The 15296-nt window shown below is 41.9% G+C and overlaps 1 protein-coding gene across 1 annotated transcript; it reads left to right on the top strand.

Moving 5' to 3' along the window:
* The first annotated feature begins 4992 nt into the window (after window positions 1–4992).
* On the top strand, window positions 4993–9350 carry proza (protein Z, vitamin K-dependent plasma glycoprotein a). Its single transcript, XM_026362775.1, has 9 exons — window positions 4993–5125; window positions 6567–6709; window positions 6897–7045; window positions 7197–7221; window positions 7309–7422; window positions 7516–7650; window positions 7752–7867; window positions 8006–8123; window positions 8376–9350. Exons 2-9 carry the CDS (start codon window positions 6631–6633, stop codon window positions 8909–8911), a joined length of 1272 nt encoding a protein of 423 aa, XP_026218560.1. The 5' UTR covers window positions 4993–5125; window positions 6567–6630; the 3' UTR covers window positions 8912–9350.
* Window positions 9351–15296: the final 5946 nt, after the last annotated feature.

The raw sequence follows: 15296 nt of genomic DNA, 5'->3' as shown, positions 1-15296 counted from the left end.
TGATTGGACACGAGTGTGTACAGTGTGTGTATGGGGGAGTGGGGGTTGGGACTGTCTGTTCAATCTAATTTGCAATGCAGCGTGAGTGTCTGAATCTCCAGCTAAAATGTGTTAACGAGCACAAGCTGACACTGAAAAACACAAGTATTATTCCTTAAGCTACTCTCCTCATCTCCTATCGCTTGCATTGATGCTGACAGATGAGCTGCAACACTTGTTTTATACAAGCGTCTGTCAATTTTTACAATTCATCCTTCGGTTTCACCTGCAAAATGCGATTTTAAATCTGAGAACACACACAAAGTTGTAAAACACTGAGAACGTGAAGTCCATAAAAATCCAATTAAACATTTCTCCAATCTGATGTATTCATTTCCCAAACGTTTTCAGCCGCAGTACATTGCTTCATCGCTCTAATGAAGGCAATGTAGCTGAAAACATTTGGGGAATGCACACACACCATCGGAGAGGTGTTTTGGGACCTGTTTAATAATTTTCTGCTGATGGTCTCCAGAATGAAAAAATAATGACAGATGTCCATTTCAACTTTTATGTGCTTTTCCCTCTACTATACCACTGTGGGTATAAGTAAAACATCTGAATATTGTTAGCTTAGAGAACAAAGCCCACAACTCATACTTCCCAGCCACCTACTGACGTTTTTAACTCTCATCTGTCATTTCAATCCTTAAAGATCCGCTCTGTGTCCACATGAGACAATGAGACAGTGTTTCAAACCAGGGTCGCAGGTCTTTGACATGATCTTCTTCCTCAACGTCCTTCAACCTCTGGTTCATCCAGTCATTCTCGACAGTTGTTTAATGCCCCCATTCAACACTTTAACAAACAATTTAATAGAAATTATTGGTTAAAAACTTCCTGCCTGTAGTCATCTTAGTCTAAATTGAAAGTTCTTCTTATTCTTACTTTCAATCACATGCAGTGTCCTCTGGGTGTTTAGGGGTTGCTGTATCTGTAGAAAGTAGACATCAGTGCAGCTTTGGCATGAGTACAGCTAAACATCATGTCCGTTTAGCGAGCTGTCAGCTGCATCTCTCTGTGCCTGTTCAGCACAATCAGGGCCTCCGCCACCTCTCCACAACTCTTTGAGCAAACAGAACCACACTCTGATCTGCTCGGCTGTCTGAGTGGGATACTGAATTTCATTTAAAAGGCAGCACATGTGGCTGCGACAAGTACCCGAGGGGTAGACAAGATTAAAGAGTTTTACAAAAGAACAGCGAGAAAGGATGAGGTTTTATGGAAGAAAAGAACTCATGAGTCACTGAGTTTGTGGAAAGCAAGGGATCAAAAAAGAGGATCTTAAAACCTCCTCTGAGCTTCAATTACCGCATCTTGAGCCTCCTCCACCCGTCAGATGGAGGGCACTGTATGAAAGGAAGAATTAATTACAAGACTGCCCAATAATGGCTGACCTGTTTCTGCTGAATGCCACTTGAGTTATATGCAGGAAAGAGAAGGGAAGGTGTGAGGCTGCTCGAGGAGAAGAGTCACGTGCTCCTTCTTCTGCATGTGAACAAATGAGCTGCAGTGAACGCAGCGAGGGGAGCACCACGATTAAGTGTTAAATAAAATATGGCCAGCTGACATGAATTGATCACAGAGAAATATGGAACAGAAGGAAGTGATTCTTCAGGAGTAGCTAGTGTGGATGTGAAAGACCCCCACAGGGGCCGTGCCTGCCTTCTCTCCAGTACTTAATACAACATCATCATTGATCCTTGTCACACAAACTCGATTACATGCTATCTTCCCGTGCTTTCGTGTTTGTGGTGTTTGTAGGTTGTTGTTTACAGTTGGATTCAATACAGAACAACAGATATTGAAAGTGTGTGAGGGTATTTCTGATGTGGTACGCTTTACAAGTAAACCAGACCCAGCAATGTTTATTATGCATTGTGTGGTCATACCTGTGCATGACCTCATTACTTCCTGCACTGATGTATGACTATGAGGTGAGTGGTAGGAAAAGTGTGTGCACGTCATCAGTGTGTATGCATTCGTGAGCGAATATGTGTTTCTCTGTGTATGCTATTAACCCATTACATCATCATTACACTCACTGTCTGGGGATCTCACACTGTCAGGTCCTCACTGAAATGCACAATCACATATGACATGTACAAGCGTGCAACACTAAACATTTAAGACAATAGTAATGATGTTATGATACTAAATAATTTCAAATGCACTGTCATGTATTGTGTTTTAACCAAACCAGATATGTAATAAACAAAATAACCTTATTAATCATATACAGTATGTGTGATTCTAACATCATTTTTCTAAGCAACAGTTGCTTTAGCCTTTTATTTAAGGTTGTTCTCAACATGGTTTATTATGTGTTTATTTTATTTTTCAAAACGTACCCCTTATTTCAGTGCACACATTAGGCCAGCACTAAGACAGGGGATGTCAGTGTGAATCTTTCGTAACAGGAAGGTCTGGACAGGATTTAGACAGACCCTCACTATGAAATGCAAAACTAAGAGCAGCTCATCTGCTAAATATCACAGAAACTGAAGCAAATCAACTGCTTCCTCACTTTATTCACTGCTGCTCTTATATAACTGAAACCGAAGGTGTTTCAGAGGAGGACGGCTGCTGTCAGCTCAGGAGCAAACATCAGGATTTATGCCTTTAATCTATATCAAAAGGCCTGTAAAATGTGCACCCTGATTATGATTTGTGATTTGTACTCATATACCAATCCAATTCTATTTGCATAGAACACTGAAGGAAGAAATAATCGAATATCTAAATCATGCCATTAGGAAGTTAAAACAATCAGAATTTGCACTTTAGCTTGTTTTCCAACACTATAATAAATTTTAGTAGCTTGTTGTTTAGTTTTCTCTATGTGCTCACCAGCTTGGTTTAGTATATTAACAAGTAAACATATGATTAGTAGGCCAAAACAGAGTGTGACTGCAGCTGATGGGGATGACATTGGTTTGGCACATATTTAGTCATAAACCAAAGATCTGGGCTAATTAGAAGTTTGACCTGAAAATGACAATAGATTAAAAAAAAATCAGAAGATTAGCAAAGTTATTATGATTCCTCTGGGGACTACGAATGTCTGCACAGATTTCCATGGCAGTTCACCCCATAGATGTTGAGACTGTGGGCATTGACATATAGAGCAGCACCATGCCACTAGCATGGCCAAACAAGAATAATCAAAACTTCAACATGTAGTGAATCCTGGGGATTTGATCATCAGTCTGTTGGATCCATCATAAAGCATCAGGCAGCATTAATTATGGATGCATTATATAACGGCTGAGCTGTTTGCTTTGTGTGCCTGTAGAAATGGACCCTGGATTTGAAGAGGAATGGGTCAGCAAGGACACACGTGAGCGCTGTGCTGCTCTTTTCTTCGTGCTCCCCACCAATCTAGAGCTGGCACTCAAAGAATAATGAGAGTGGTGGCAAGAAACGGGAGCAAGAGTGAGGGAGAGAGGGTGAGAGACAATACAAGAACATGAATAAAACATAACTGAGAGAAAGAGATGGATGGATTATTGTAGGAGCCAGTGAATGCAGCGGTGAACACACCTGCATTCTCGCACATGTATGCATCAAACTGCACATGTATGACAACATGCATGTGCAGTTTGATGTCACCTCAGACCACACAACCACATGGGAAATTATCACAATCCAAATCATTTACACATCTAGCTGTAGCTCTGCAGGCCAGAGCAAGCTGTCCCTTCACTCTCCCACCCCTGCGTGAGTCTCCCCGGACTGGGCAGTGCAGCTTTACCCCTGTCCAACACCAGGAACCAGCTGGTTTGAGCAGGCCCTTATAATACCTCCGTTATTAGACTTGGGAAATGGAGACATTTAACACGGCCACAGCTGAGACTAAAGCCCTACGGCCCTGTCTGCAAATTACATTGCTCTCACAAACAATCCCATTGAAATAAGGCCACTGAGGAGAAACTTGGCTTTTTGAAAGCATAGCCTTGATGACCTAGTTTCGGCTGCACTGTGTGTTCATCATAGCCACCGAGGATCGCACATAACTGATTTTGACATTAAATATCAACAACTCTAACTGCTGGCTTGTAACTCCTCCTTAGTGAAGTCATCACGCTTTTATTTTTGCTGTAGATGTGACATAAAGCAATCATTCATTCATTCAGGTGAGTTTAAGTTCAAGTTGAGAGATGGCGACTGGACTTCTTCCTTGTCTCCAGGCAGTTTACTGTTGTGTAGAGTGATGTGTTTTTGTATTTGTCTTCACAGTTATGGCTTCTCCAACCAATCACAGCAGATGATGTTTTTGTTAGTGTCTACAACAGTGAAGGTTCTCGTACCAAAGAAAGTGGCAGCATTGGTTCAAAATATTATTGGTGTTTTACATACATGTGTGTTTACATCTGTGTGTCTTATTTAGCACAGGTGTTTCCATCCATGTATAAATACATCTTGAATGAAGCAACACATTTCAATTAGTGGTTGTCAGTTTTGTTTGTTTGCATAATGTAACCTATGTTATGATTAGCTCAACCAAAAATACTGACTTTTATTCACAAATACTGAAATATAAAGTGTTTTTTTTTTTTTTTTTTTGCATTATTCTCTATGCAACATGTTTGGTAAACACAGAGAGAGCTGAGTAGGTCAATACCAATAACAGTAATATAATAATAATAATAATAATAATAATAATAATAATAATAATAATAATAATAATAATAATAATAATAATAATAATAATAATATATTAATCACTATCACTATATTGATCACAGAAAGTTTCACTGCGGTGCTTATTTTATCTTATCACTGCTCTTTCCCGTCTTTTAAATCTTTCCTTTTACACAGTCACTGTTTAAATTCATCCACCACCTGTCCCGACGTGACAACACACTGTCCTGCACACTGAGAGCCAGGTCTGTCTTACAGCGCCCCCTCATGGCCAACCTTTGTCATTACACACACGCAGTAAACAGTGAGTAGGTGAAGTGGGCAGGCTTGGACTTGGTCGTCATCCGTTATTTTGGATCAACAGTCCCGATCCGTACAGGAAGCTGCGGTGTGTTTCAGGATCAGCTGGGTGAGGCTCGGTACTTGGTTCTGTGCGGAGCTGGTAGGTACCAAACATCACTGCTGCTTCTTCTTCTGTTGTTGTTGTTGTTGCTGCTGCTGTTGTTGTTGTTGTTTCGTACTCAGCCCTATGTTGGTCTGCAGAGATGATCTACCCTGAAAACAGAGGATTAGTGAATATTGGATGTTTTACGCATGTAACACTGTAACGACCCGCGGAAGCGCAGCATCCAGTTTATTGTAGCAGCACCGAAGATGCGTTTCATCTGATCTGGCTCCACCTTTGTTCTGTAACACCAGAGAAGCTAATGCTATCTGGATGGTGCAAGCTGTAGGCTGTACAGAAGGGTGTAGGTGTAGGCTCTCTTTTGACTTAAATAAACACTGACTGTCTGGTAAAACAACTAAAACACATAAAGGCCTGATTGCGTTTCTTTACCGTCTGTAAATAAATAAGGTGTGTAAGGCCCATGGTATTGCAGCTACAATGGCCAATCACTGGTGGTAAAACCCAGTGAAGTCATTTCCTGCATCATTCCTAATATATTATTTATTAACTTAACACAAAACATCATAATAAGTAGGATTTAGTCACATTTGGGAACTTGATGATGAAGCATTTATAAGCTGCGGTTTTAGGACTTAGAGAGGAAAACATCTATTTATTATTGGCATTTGATGGATAGTAGAATCCATCCAACTGCAGGTTACTGGCAGCTCATTAGAAAATTTAGAAGAGGTTTTATTACTAGCTTATGTTTTGTATTAACCAACATTTATAAATGCATAATGACTCAGCCTTATTATTACCAAACTAAATTTAAACAAAAAGCAGAATGACAGTTTCTTCACTCAAAAATGCAACAAAGCTGCATGAAGCCTCCTCAAAGGCAGTAGTAGAAAGTAATATCTACTGCATATGTAGTATTCGGTGCCTGTCTTGATGAATGCAGTCCTTAGAGACGATGTTGTTAAATTTAAATGAAGTCTTAAAACTACGCTCCACTGTGCGTGACGACACAATACACACACCGTGCACCACGTCTGAAGCAGATGATTCAATCCCCCTTTCAAAATAATAGAACTTTGTAGAAATGGCAGCAGTGTTGAAAGAAGAGAAGGAGGGAGGTAAAGCGAGATCTGAAATGCTTAGGGTCCATTAAACAAACAGCTTCTCAAGCAGCACAGGAATATTGATGTGTCTCACTACAGAGACTTTAATCAACTGCATAAACAAACATTGAGCCAGCTACTGCCAGGAAAACGCAATGATCGCGTTGTATCACATTATGTGCACTGAAAAACCTCCTTCTTGTTGACAGCTAGCAGATGTTGTCATTCTTTTTAAGCAAGTGTTTCTCTGGTGGTCATAATGAATTCATATTGCGGCCGTTGACATTAGTCAACTACAACTGCTTTCTCAGTCATTTATCTTTCTACACGTCATTGTGTTGCTTCGTGTAATCTGCTTGTCTCGTTTCCAGGAGCACACGTTGATCCGTTAACTTGTTAACTTGACTCTGATCCGGGTCACGCTTCAGTGTCATCATGCTCTCCTCAACGAGATCTGCCGCTCTGCTGTGTCTGCTGGCGGGAGCTATAGCAGCGTTTCAGACACCAGACACAGGTGAGACTGCAGAGGACAAAGCAATGGTGTGAACTGTAGAGACAGGAAGAAGAACTGCATTTAAAGAAAATGTTCATATACATCCATCAAAGCTCCAGAGACCGTTGAAATTTTTCAACTAAGGCAAATAATTTATATTCTACCGATAAAAAGTAGAAATTACATTTGACTTTAACTCTTCCTCCAGTGTTTTTGGACAAACAACAGGCGCATTCAGTGATTGCACGTCAGAAGAGGAGTGTCGACCCCTCATCCTCCACCCTGGAGCAGGCTTGCATGGAGAGGGTCTGCACCTATGATGAGGCCAGGAAGTTTTTCCAGGATTCGTACCGCACAGTAAGTTCCAGGGTTTTACCATGAAGTCCTGCTTGGCTAGTTCTTTAACTCAAACCTATTACTGCCTGCCTCACCAATGCCTTTTGTACATGCACACAAAGTGTGTCTGTAGCTTCAACCATGCTCTTCTTCTGTATATTTCCCTTTGCAGGACATCTTCTGGTCTGTCTATGTTGGTAAGTGCTGTGTTAAAATGATTTCCCATCACTGCACAGTCATTGATGTCCACTGCATCATCTCATAGACTTTCTGTCTGCCTACAGATGGAGACCAGTGTGCAGACAATCCCTGCAAAAATGGAGCCATGTGCTCAGACAGCGTGGGAGGCTACGATTGTGTTTGCAAGTCGGGCTTCACAGGGGTCCACTGTGAAACAGGTGAGGAGGAGATGTCCCCACGTCTTGTGTGTGATCCTCATTGTTAATTTGCTCTTCATCTTGAGTAAGTGCTTCTCTGTTTCAATGATGCAGACCAGACTTTGTGCACTCTGGAAAAAAACAAAGGCTGCTCCCAGTTCTGTAAACCAGGCTACACATCCTACGAGTGTTCCTGCGCCCGTGGATGGAAGCTCAGCCGCACAGACAAGGATAAGTGTGAGGCCGCAGGTGCGTCTGTCATGTCTGTTTCCATTATTAGGAGAGATTAGGAGGAATAAATAAGCAAACAAGCAAAACAAGATCATAATTATATCACATTCCTCTCTCAGTCACTTTCCCCTGTGGTAAGGTGAGTAGTCTGAAACAGTGGAGTGACAGACAGTCCAGCAATGCCCGCAGCAACTTTGAAGGAGTTGCATGTACACCTACAGAGTGCCCCTGGCAGGTAGGATTTCACACCCACTCACACTGTGTTGCGATCCTTTATGTTTTATCGATCAGATTTCATTATAAACCTTTTTTTACTGTAAGCACCTCCAACAATGATGCAGGTGATCTTAGTGCTTCATCGTGTTGCTTGCAGGCTCTCCTGAAGAGTTCAGAGTCAGCAGGCTTCTGTAGTGGAGTTATTCTGAAGGAGAAACTGGTTTTGACTTCAGCTCAGTGTGCAAAGAAATACAGCTCCTTTAACGTGGCCGTCGGTGAGTAGATGAAACAAGTAACCACACTATTTTAACTAGTACTGCCTCTATTATACATCAAACACCTGCAGCTAACAGTTTCTATTATTGATTCATGCTCTGGTTATAGTTTTTTTTCTCTTGTCAAAAGTTCAAAATACAGAGATGATTTAATTTACAGTCATATTAGTTAAAGAAAATAAATACTTGCATGTTGATTAGCTTCAGAAATACGATCAACCTCAATGTCTTCTTTTACTTGTATCTCCTCAGGCAAGCGCAGCACCAACAATGAAGATGGAGAGCAGACGCTGTACGTGAAGCTAGTTCATGTCCACCCGCGCTATGTGGAGGGTCGTCCTGAAAATGACCTGGCTGTGATCGAGCTCCGAGACCAAATTATCTTTAAGAGAAATGTGATCGCTGCTTGTCTGCCAGAAAGAGACTTTGCTGAGAGTGTCTTAATGACAGGGGAGCTCCCAGCCGTGGTCACCGGTTGGAAAGAACCCAATCAGGTACCTGCCTTCCAGGGCCCGCTCACCCTGAATACGTTGGTGTACAAGCCGCTGTCTGAGTGTCTGGAGTCTCACCCCAACATGATGACCAATAAAATGGGCTGCACTGCTCCTCGGACCAATGCCGACTGCACCATGAGCTCTGGCAGCCCCCTGCTCACCCTGTACAGGGATGTATTCTTCCTCACTGGCGTGGTGAGCCGGCCCACAGGGGCCGACTGCACCCAAGGCTACATGTTCCAAAAGGTGTCGCGCTACCTTAACTGGTTGCAGACACTCATGGGGTCCCTTTAGAAGTGAGAATGTGAAGGTTATTGGTCAGAGATTCAGGATAATGCCGTTGAATAAATACTGAAAAGAGGGAATCAGGTGAATATTGTGCACTTCAAGGTAAATCTGTTAGTTTGCCTTTCTGTTCTTTAATCTCCTAATGGATCCAAACAGCCATATAGTTTTATCTACTGTAGGTGGACTTCCTCATTTATCCACAAGGTGGCTCTATGTCAGCATAAACTAAGAGTCACTTACTTTAAGTGTCTGCCAACCGCAAGTAAAATACAGCAGCATGACATGCAGTGAATTATTCAGCATGTGTTTTGTGATGTGGACATACCTTTTAATAACCCGTAAGTGATGTTATTTTTAGTGACTACTGTACTGGATGACATGCTGGTTTTAACATTCCTGGTAATCACTGTCCTCTGAGTGTAATAAACCCTAATACCACATCTGATGTAAGTGCTTTTATTGTTTTAGGAGGAAGTTCACTGTAGTGTTGATGGGAACATTTAAGTAGACATGGGGCTTTTATTAGTCCCTTGATTTAACGTCTTGCTATTTTAAGTGGTTGGCATCATCATCCACAAACTAATAATCAGTATATTACAACATAACACAAACAAAATAGGGCTCTCCCGCAATGTCAAACTCCACCCTAAAAATCATCATCAGCGGGACACTAACTGTTTCTGTCACAGTATTGTATCTGGATGTATTTCATGTAAAGTTACTTGGTGATATAAAAAATAAATACATAAGTTAAACATTGTTGTGATGCTGAGACAAACTGACCCAAAACCTTTTGCCACGACTTTATCACCCAATATAAAATGTTCAAAGCTTCTGAAGCTGATGGGAATGTCATTGCCTCTGCAAGTATTTGGTCATAAACCAGGGTTTACCAAGATGGTGGCGCTAGATGAGAAGTGAACAGACCACCAACATTTTTAGAATTCATCCTTCAGGGGACCATGAACATTTCACGATCTGTATCACGATCTCTATATGTACATTCGGTTTGTCCCATGCAGACAATATTAGCTTGCCCTCACAGTCACATACCGCTGTGTTGTCTGGCAACATTTTCCCACAGATAGTTGCGCTCTGCAGTCTTCTCACAGCCTCCCTGGTGAACAAGGCCAGGACAATGTCATGCAGGACGGGAAAAGGGGAGGCAGAAGAATGGACAAGAGAGAGAGAGAGTAAGAGACGCCACACAACAGAAAAACCTGGCCTGCCACTTTTGATTGGGCGCTTGAAAAGGACATCTCTGAAGGCTGGGGCCCACGTTGGCTGTTGCCATGGTACTCACCAAGGAGATGGCTCCTTGCTCCCAAAAATGGCTCTGCTGCTTTACTGGGCCGTCCAGTGGAGATTAATTTGAGTGGTGCTCCTTCCTTCCTGGGTCTGGTCCTGTTCTCCGGTCCTGCCAGCTCCATTTATATGCTCAAGTTTACATTCACAAACAGACTCTGAGCAAGGTGCTAAGCTAAGCTTCATATATGCTGAGCTACTGAATTTAGGCTGTTTCAAAAATCTTATTTATGTCTCATCTATGTTTTATTAAGATGTCAAATAGCTGCTTTTATTATTTCCTGAATCAAGCTTCCATTCTGGGCAAACGAGGAGACATGACATGAATGCTGAGAGGGAAAAAATAACAGGAGAGGTGGAAAAGGGGCCAAGTGAGAGATGTTTCACAGGCTGTGAAAGCAAAGCATTGGGATGAAGAGGTGGAAAATAGTCTGTAGAGGAAGAGCAGAGACAGTGCAGAGAAATCAGTTGCTGCTTAGATGATTGATGGATGGATCTACAGTATATTAGATTAGACATGAATGAAAAGACCAGTGATAGAAACATTAGCAAGGCCATTACTGATACACGAAAGTAAAAGCACTCAATGCCAAACAAGGTTGCTACAAAGTGTTATAGTTGATTTTTACAACAATACTGCCTGTCAGTTGTATGTGGGTACATCTGGTCTGTGTCCTACTAAATCAGTAATCCTTCACTCTCCCCAAACCCCCCAAAAAGGGCTGCATACTGTGACCTGAAATCCTCCCTACCCTGCATATGAGAGTGCATGGTTTTATATATGCACAGCACATACATGAGAGTCTGGGGTGCGACATCAAATGACAGACTTTGCGAAGGATTATCTGTCTTTGTGGTGTCTGATTCCACGCAGGGGGTTAGCAGTGTGTCTGATCTGAAGGCAGATTGACGGCGTTAAAATCTGCTATGTGTGTAATGACCACTCTGCTATCTGTGAAGGCATGCCTATGATCTTGTCCAATAATCCCTCCATCCAAAATCCATGTCCCCAATCTTCTCTCCCTTCAGGACTCCACGGATATGGGGCTCAGCAGTCAGATTGAATGGCTTCTCCTCCTCGCCCCACTCTACCCCACCCTGTCTCAAACTCTGCCCCATGCCAGACAGAGCAGCTTCCCCTTGGTTGGGTAATTGTGCAGAAGGGTGGAGGTAACGCAGGACCTCGAGAGGTTAAGGCCTGGGCTAGGAAGAAGTGGCTGAAGCAGAATGAAAGAGACAGGCTGTGGATTTTTATATAACTCTGTTGTAGACTAATTCACTGTGATATTAGTTGTTTAACAAAACTCTGCAGCTGTGCTAGCAGATCTGTGAGGCACAGTGGTGCTTTGAACTAAACGCTGCCAATAACATGGTAACATTCTGATATTCAGCACATACAGTCTCCATGTTCACCATCTTAGTGTAGTATACTAGCATGATAACTACCAGACGCCTCCAACTTGCAATTCTGACTCAAGCTAGCAGGAACTGATAGCTGATTTAATTGAAATAACTTGCTTCAAATATGCAATTTGTGCAGGATATTTATCTGGTTTAACTGAGAAGCATTTTGCATTTTTTTGGATCACGTTAATGTTGAAATCAAGTCTAAATAAAATAAATCATTAAAGTATTAGTTTTCATCTTCTGTGGACTGTGAATGTGAGTTATCCCCAACAACGTTAGCAGGATTCATTCTCTGGGGAATAGGAATGTGTCTACAAATTTGTGCCAATCTGTTTTACTAGAAGTTGAGATCTAGGATCTGGTGATAGCACAAATGGAAAGGTCTTTAAAACCTTGAATCGTGCTCCACTCTAACATGATCATTGACCCTTTCTTTAGACCAACTTAAGGAGATGTCTCTGCTGTTAAATAAGATCTCATCTGCAGTAACTCTGCAGTATTCCAGTCTCATCTACTCTGTGTTTGTCGACAATCCTACTTCATGGATATGATGAGTATATTTCATCCAAAATGACCAAAACCAGTCCTGGTCACTGAGACAGGCTTTAAATACAGGGTGCCACTTTCAGCATGTGGACGTGATGACTGGATGATAGAGGAGGAAGGTAAATCCGGGAGCTGCCTTTATTCCACTGACCTCAGCCTGACCTACCAAGGGCTAAATCCTGGTTAGGGCCACTGAGAAATCTGTGCAGCTGACAGAAAGGTCTCCAAGGCTCACTGAATAAAAACAAGTGCACTGCAGACCATGGAGTGGTCAGATAAGACTTTGGTGTGTGTGTATCTCAGTGACAAAGTCAGCAGTTTTCACTAAGCAGCACAAATTAAAGCAAAATGCACCATCCCTGTTTAGTGAACCAGAGTACAAGCCTATGACGAGTCAACGTAATTGTAACCTGAGCAAAGAATTTGCACTTCTTCTGGGGAAACTGTATCACAGGAGAGTTGGCTGCTGACTCCTCTGCCTCTGTATGATACTGTATGTTGCAGTCTGTTTGAAACTGGATTAGTGTTTGGCAACAAAGTGCTTTTTAAAATTAGCCTCTCTTCCTGCTAATTTTGGACACCTGCATCCTGTCATAGTTCATACATCCTATGAGGTCACGGGCTCTCATCCTGATGCTTGTCACTGGAAACAGATGCAGCATGAAGCCTGTGCGCTGGCCATGCCGTTGTCACTTCTGTGGTTCATTGTGTGGAGCTGAGCAGGGTCCTGACAAGGTGAGGTAACCTCCGGTCAGAGATGAGGTATGTAATGTTGAAACAAAAGTAATTGAATAAATATATATACACAAAGTACTGTACATCAACAAAAGGAAACATAAGAGACATTGTCTGTGACGCACCTGTTTCTGCAGACAGTTTAAGAGCATGTGCTCTCCTCATAAAAGGACAATAACTGGCCGGGCAGTGCTAAGTTGGTGCACTGCCTGTCTGTAAAGCTAAATAAGTCAGTGACTAAGTGCACACATGATCATTCTGATCCAGAGTTACTTTGTCACCATCTATAAATACTGAAGCAGACGTTCTCTGGAAACAAGCTGTTGATGGCACCATGGATATTAATACAAACATGTACATATGCACACGTGCTGTGGAACAACAGGTTTTAACTTTGATGCTTCACCAGAGATTGTTTTTTTTTTTTTTTAATCAGTGTTTTGCTAGAGAGAGAACAAATCATCACAACAAAAACCAGTCATCACAGACACAGTCAACACTGGTCAACCACAAACCACTAATAATAGTATAGTATTAGCACTTGATGAATTAACCAGCGGTTCATTGCAGTTGGTCTTGTTGGTTTTTGGTGATCTACCAATTGTGGTTTGATTCCCAGCTCAACTTTTCGTACGTCAGAGCTGGAGCAAGGTACTTTAAAAGCTAACCTGTGCTGTAATGTCACGTCTAACCATGTCCATTACTAATGTCTGCATTAAAAGAAACATTTAGGGGACTTCTACAAAACAGTCTCGTGCCTTTATAGTAATTATGTAGTTAATACCAGCTGCTGCTTAGCGTAGCTTAGCACAAAGCCTCTAAAGCACAGCAATCACACATTCTAACTATAGTGTAACTGTAGATAATTATAGACATGTTTAAAAACTTAAGTGCAAGTAAAGTGAATTATGTGCTAGACTATGTATTGTTTGGCTTCCCGATCCAACATTAAAGCTGCAATTAGTGGAATCTGCGTGGAATTTCTGTGTCACGACTCCTTTGTTATTTTTACACTTTGCCGTTAAATGGATTTTGTTGCTTTTGGACAGAGCTAACGTAGCTGCTACACATTTACCATACAGACAACTAGTCTGACTTTTATTTTCTAAAAATGTTGATTATTTTATTCTGTCTTTGAAGCAGAGTAATGTACCTCTACTCTACAAAATGTCTGACGTTCCCAGCTGCAGCACATGGAACCCAACCTGGCTATATTTCAGTAAAGTCTCTTAATTATTTACTAAATTATCCTACACTGGGGAGGTGTTTAAAGTGGCATATCCATTTACTGTGATTAATTCTGTGTGATAGTGTAATGATTTGTTGAATCGTTCAATGTGCATATAAAGACAGTGGGAATGAGGATGTATTGACGATATGCTGCCCGAGTCTGTCTACTGATAAAACCAATAATCTCCTCAGTTGCCTTGTTTCAAGCAGTGACCTCTCCTCCTCCTCCTTGTCCACCTCCCCCTCTTCCCATGCTGTCACTCTCCTAGTCTGCACCTGTCAGATTAGTCTCACATCCTCAGCTGCCACTCCATATGATACGCCTGCTTACTGCCCAGAGCCCGCATGTCAGCTCACTTTGTATGTATTTATGCATTTGTGTGCATGTGCATGAAAGGGAATGTGGAAGAAAGAGGCAATGATGAAGCTATCCCATGCAGATTGTAGGTGTGTAAAATGTGAGGCTGATTGATTCCCAGTGTCTTCCTCATGTTGCAGCAGGATTTGTCTTGGTAACATATGCTAACATGCAGATTTATTATAGGATTAATCAGAATAAAATAAATAAATTGAACCATAAAACCATGAACAGAGAAGAATGGGTTGCATTTCTATTGTCTGCTGCTCAGTGGCAGCAGCATGATTACCTGGTCAGAGGTGTCATGGCTGCCATGCTCTGCTCCTGCATGGATTAGACTGCATTTTTGAGCCAGAACAAAATTGTGACAACATTGCCACAAATCACTTCCATCAGCTCACATCATGCACCAGGATAAAGGCAGGACCGGAGTTCGAGTGGGGGGGGTGGTGGAAGTGCTGGGGGTAGTGGGGGCTTGACCATTGAAAGCCTCCTGAGGAGATGGACTGAAACAGCTGAGGGGCTAAGCATGTGACAAGAGGGAGAAATAATAAGCACCACAGCAGTTTTGAAATACATCAAGTGCCCGGAGGTAACGCCGGAAGTAGTGACATTTATTTCAACATAAGGGAGTCATTGAGAAACGAAACACTCAGAAGAAGAGAGGCAGCAAATATTCAAACAAATAGCACATAAAGTGAAAAAAACATGGCTGTGGGTCCATGTGGGACATTCATGACGCAGTGGTATGACAGAGCAGGTGGCAATGACCTCGTTTAGTTAAATACTTCTGACATATAAACAATGTAG

The sequence above is a fragment of the Anabas testudineus genome, chromosome 8 (genome assembly GCF_900324465.2).
Source record: "Anabas testudineus chromosome 8, fAnaTes1.2, whole genome shotgun sequence".
NCBI classification, from domain to species: Eukaryota; Metazoa; Chordata; class Actinopteri; order Anabantiformes; family Anabantidae; genus Anabas; species Anabas testudineus.
The sequence above is the reverse complement of the archived record's forward strand: the minus strand, read 5'-3'. Positions and strand labels throughout refer to the sequence as shown.

Excerpts from the sequence above, each read along its gene's own strand:
- proza (XM_026362775.1), top strand. The coding sequence starts at position 6,631 with ATGCTCTCCTCAACGAGATCTGCCGCTCTGCTGTGTCTGCTGGCGGGA. Across the intron at positions 7,423-7,515 it reads AGGGGTCCACTGTGAAACAG|ACCAGACTTTGTGCACTCTG; the intron begins GTGAGGAGGAGA and ends TCAATGATGCAG. Across the intron at positions 7,651-7,751 it reads GGATAAGTGTGAGGCCGCAG|TCACTTTCCCCTGTGGTAAG; the intron begins GTGCGTCTGTCA and ends TTCCTCTCTCAG.